Here is a 3,393-nt window from a genome sequence, read left to right on the forward strand (position 1 = left end):
ATTGGAATCTGAAACAAACCAAGTAACAAACTTGTTAGTAAAGAACGAATCTTGGAATTTTATAGCACTTTTTTCTTCTTCCAATTATTTTCTTTCACAAACTGCCTATTTTGCTCTTTAAACTCTTTGCTATCGTGGATCACAGCTCCATGATTGATTTGAAAATTACACATGGCATGGAGAGGTTGGAGGAGTCGATCTCGAATGCTTGGATCGGCTTCAACCGTGGCCAGAGTTTCGGCCACCGTTTCAAGGGTGGACAAGCACAAATCGGCAGGTTGAGTTCGAACGACATAAGCACTAGGCCTTTCAATTTGCAGGCTGACTTGAGGTAACTTTTGCAAGGCCGGATTCCACGCGAACAACTTCTTGGCCTCATCCCAAGTTCCGTCCAATACTATGAACGTGTAGGGACCTTGGCCTGGCTTCAAATCCGATAACGGTAATGCCTCTTTTCCTGGATACAAGATTAACACCTTGGATTGGCGATGAACATCAGTAGCCTCGATGGCTAGCCTTTGAAAAAGATCTTGAAGGTCTCCGTGTTGTCCAGGAAACTTCCGGCCTCGAAAAATTCGACAACGATCCTGCGCGATGCCCTTGGAAGCCATAAGAGCAGTTTTGATGCCTCGTTTCCGCTCATTAGGATGTTGGAGGATGATTACTGATGATTGGATCTTGACCAGAGGTCGAGGCAAGTAGCCACACCAGCAAACTCGCAAGGGTCTTTCACATCCGTTGCACATTCGACGCGATGAATCTGGTTGACCATCACTCAAAAAGCTTAGCAGGGGCAAATGGGTTAAACCAGAAGGAAACACCTCATTTTCTGAACTGTCAATGTCAGAATGAGAGACATTCATTTTCCACGGAAATGTCATCAGTTGGGCGCGGACATCAAAACTCGATGAGAAAGATCACTTTGATAGAATGTTTGACCTGGGAAGAGAGCCCCAAAACAATTTAGAACGCAGTTAAAACCATGGCTGGGGCCAGGAACACTGTTCCACGTTCATTTTCATTTCGGGTGGACATGAGAGAACACTCGGACGATACGAAATCTTCTTCCATTATATCAGTGTTTTGGTGAAGAAAACTGCCCATTTCGAGAAAATGTATAGGCTAATCTCTTTAGGATGAAACTACTCGGAGAACTTTCACCTCAAAGCATGTGTCGCTTGAGTATATAACTGCTCAGTCTTGCTCAATTGCAATTAACGGATGCCAAAGGTTAAAGAGTGTCCAAATAGTCGGGTCACATCCGCCACAATTTCAGCTCAGAGAAAAGGGAACTCACTCCAAGTGGTTTGGCATGAATGATACACTTCATTCATTTGAAGACATAGCGAAGAGACAAAGACAGAGAGCATCATCCGACACTTTTTTGATGGAGCCATGCCATTATCGGGCCAAGCCAAAATTTGAGTTCGATGCACGGATAAGGTTTCCTCGTGTGTAACGAGGCCGTCCAGGAGTAGATCGCTTTCTTCTCCACTAAGATGGTCCACACTGGGTCTTCGGGTTACAAGGAGGAGATACAGGAGAGAACATGGTCGCCGATCTCTCTGGGGAACAACACATGGCATCCCAAAAGTGCGGCTCCTGCCTTCGTTGGATGGACCTCACAATGTTGTCATGTGCAGGCAACCAATCAAGAGAAAAATTGACTACTGAAAGGTGACGCTTAGTAGAAAGATCAATAGAAAGGGTCGTGTGATCAGGCGTATGCGATTCAATCTGATATCATATTCTACACTTGAATAAGAATATATATCGTATTTCTAGCTTGTCTAAGACGTAATCTATTCGAAAGGCCTTCGTTGTTGGGCTAGAGTATGAAAGTTCTTCTTTTTGATTTTCCAGTAAGTGGTCACTCCTAAACGAGCGCTTCCTCTCTTTCGGACATGCGCCGGCCCGCACCAACATTCTTGGTTAAGTTGTTTTTTTCACGTGGACCTCGAGAATCACCTGTACGAGCCATAGATATAAAAGACCGGGGAGGGCACGCAGGACAATTCAGTCCACTCCATGTTCAGTCTTATATATTTTCAGAGATTTGGGTGGCTTGGCTCGCCATGCCGCCGACTATCGTCTCCTTATTTTGCTTGTACAGTACACGGATGTCATTGATGGTGTTAAGGTGACCAAATCTAACTCTGAAAAAAATTGAGGGAGCTCATTTAGCTCTTTGGGGCTTCAGCCGCGATTTAGCTCTTTTTTACTCTCTTTGACATAATTTGTTGTCTTTCAAAACTCATTTCACCATCTCGATCCACGTCAAAGTCAAAAATTAGTTGAACCTCAATCAATGAATGCTTCCCATCGTCACTAACTTCGGAATGTTAGTTATGATTACGATGTCAACAAATTGTTACTCTTAGCAATAAGTCTCATCTTTTCAGGATGCACAGAGTAGCAGACTCTTGTTGACCAATTAAAGACTTAGAATTTGCAAACCTAACTCTAACTCTTTTAGCTCCTAAAATGCATTCCGGGCCAGGTAATCTGCTTTTTTTTGGTCACAACCTTTTAATCACTATGGATTGTGTCCAGACCGTCCAGACGGAGAGACAGAAAGATTCCATTCTTGAGATCGCCTGTTGCATGTTCCCAAACTCACGCACTCACGCACTAAGGCACCTCTGGCTGGAGCGCTCCCTCATGTTTTTCGGGTTTACGAGCTCTGTCTGCCCCCATGGTCTGTGCCCCCATCTCTTCCACAGGGTCATGTATGTGTGGGCGTGCGTTTCTCTGCTCAATGGATCTGTGAGGTCGTCCTCAGGTGAGAACTTGAGACTGAGGTTCAAGCCCTGCTGAGGATCTTGCCTCAGAGTAAGCGCCGGCGTGCCCCCAGCAGAAAAAGAAAGAGGACGAGATTTGCCCAAGTGTCTTGGCAGGGGAGTGAGTGTCTGTCTTCAAAATAATCACTCTGAGTCGAGAGTACGTTCCACGATTGCTCGATCTACCGATCTATGTAGATAAATAGAACTTTGGATATTCGAGTCTGTGCTCTCTGAGTGTGTGCGTGTACGTCCGTTCCTGCTACGGGTGTTAGGGGGTGCTGGAGAAGCGCTTACTCGCTCGCTCGCTCGCTCGCTCGCTCGTTGACACGCTCGCCATGTCTTGGACTGGTTCTTGAAGCCTGTATGGCGACCATCGCAGGAGGTAAGAATGATGTTATTATAAATCTCGGCCCATGGTCCCAAACTCGATCTGAGCCATGGGTGACTTCAATTCACNGTAGATAAATAGAACTTTGGATATTCGAGTCTGTGCTCTCTGAGTGTGTGCGTGTACGTCCGTTCCTGTTAGGGGTGTTAGGGGGCTGGAGAGCGCTTACTCGCTCGCTCGCTCGTTGACACGCTCGCCATGTCTTGGACTGGTTCTTGAAGC

General features: G+C 45.9%; 1 protein-coding gene across 1 annotated transcript; it reads right to left on the bottom strand.

The window, feature by feature from the left end:
- Positions 1 to 7: 7 nt before the first annotated feature.
- On the bottom strand, positions 8 to 1,896 carry LOC131890489 (tRNA-uridine aminocarboxypropyltransferase 2-like). Its single transcript, XM_059239838.1, has one exon. The coding sequence runs from the start codon at positions 879 to 881 to the stop codon at positions 60 to 62; it is 822 nt and encodes a 273-aa protein (XP_059095821.1). The 5' UTR covers positions 882 to 1,896; the 3' UTR covers positions 8 to 59.
- Positions 1,897 to 3,393: the final 1,497 nt, after the last annotated feature.

The sequence above is a fragment of the Tigriopus californicus genome, chromosome 11, assembly GCF_007210705.1.
Source record: "Tigriopus californicus strain San Diego chromosome 11, Tcal_SD_v2.1, whole genome shotgun sequence".
In the NCBI taxonomy this organism is placed as follows: domain Eukaryota; kingdom Metazoa; phylum Arthropoda; class Copepoda; order Harpacticoida; family Harpacticidae; genus Tigriopus; species Tigriopus californicus.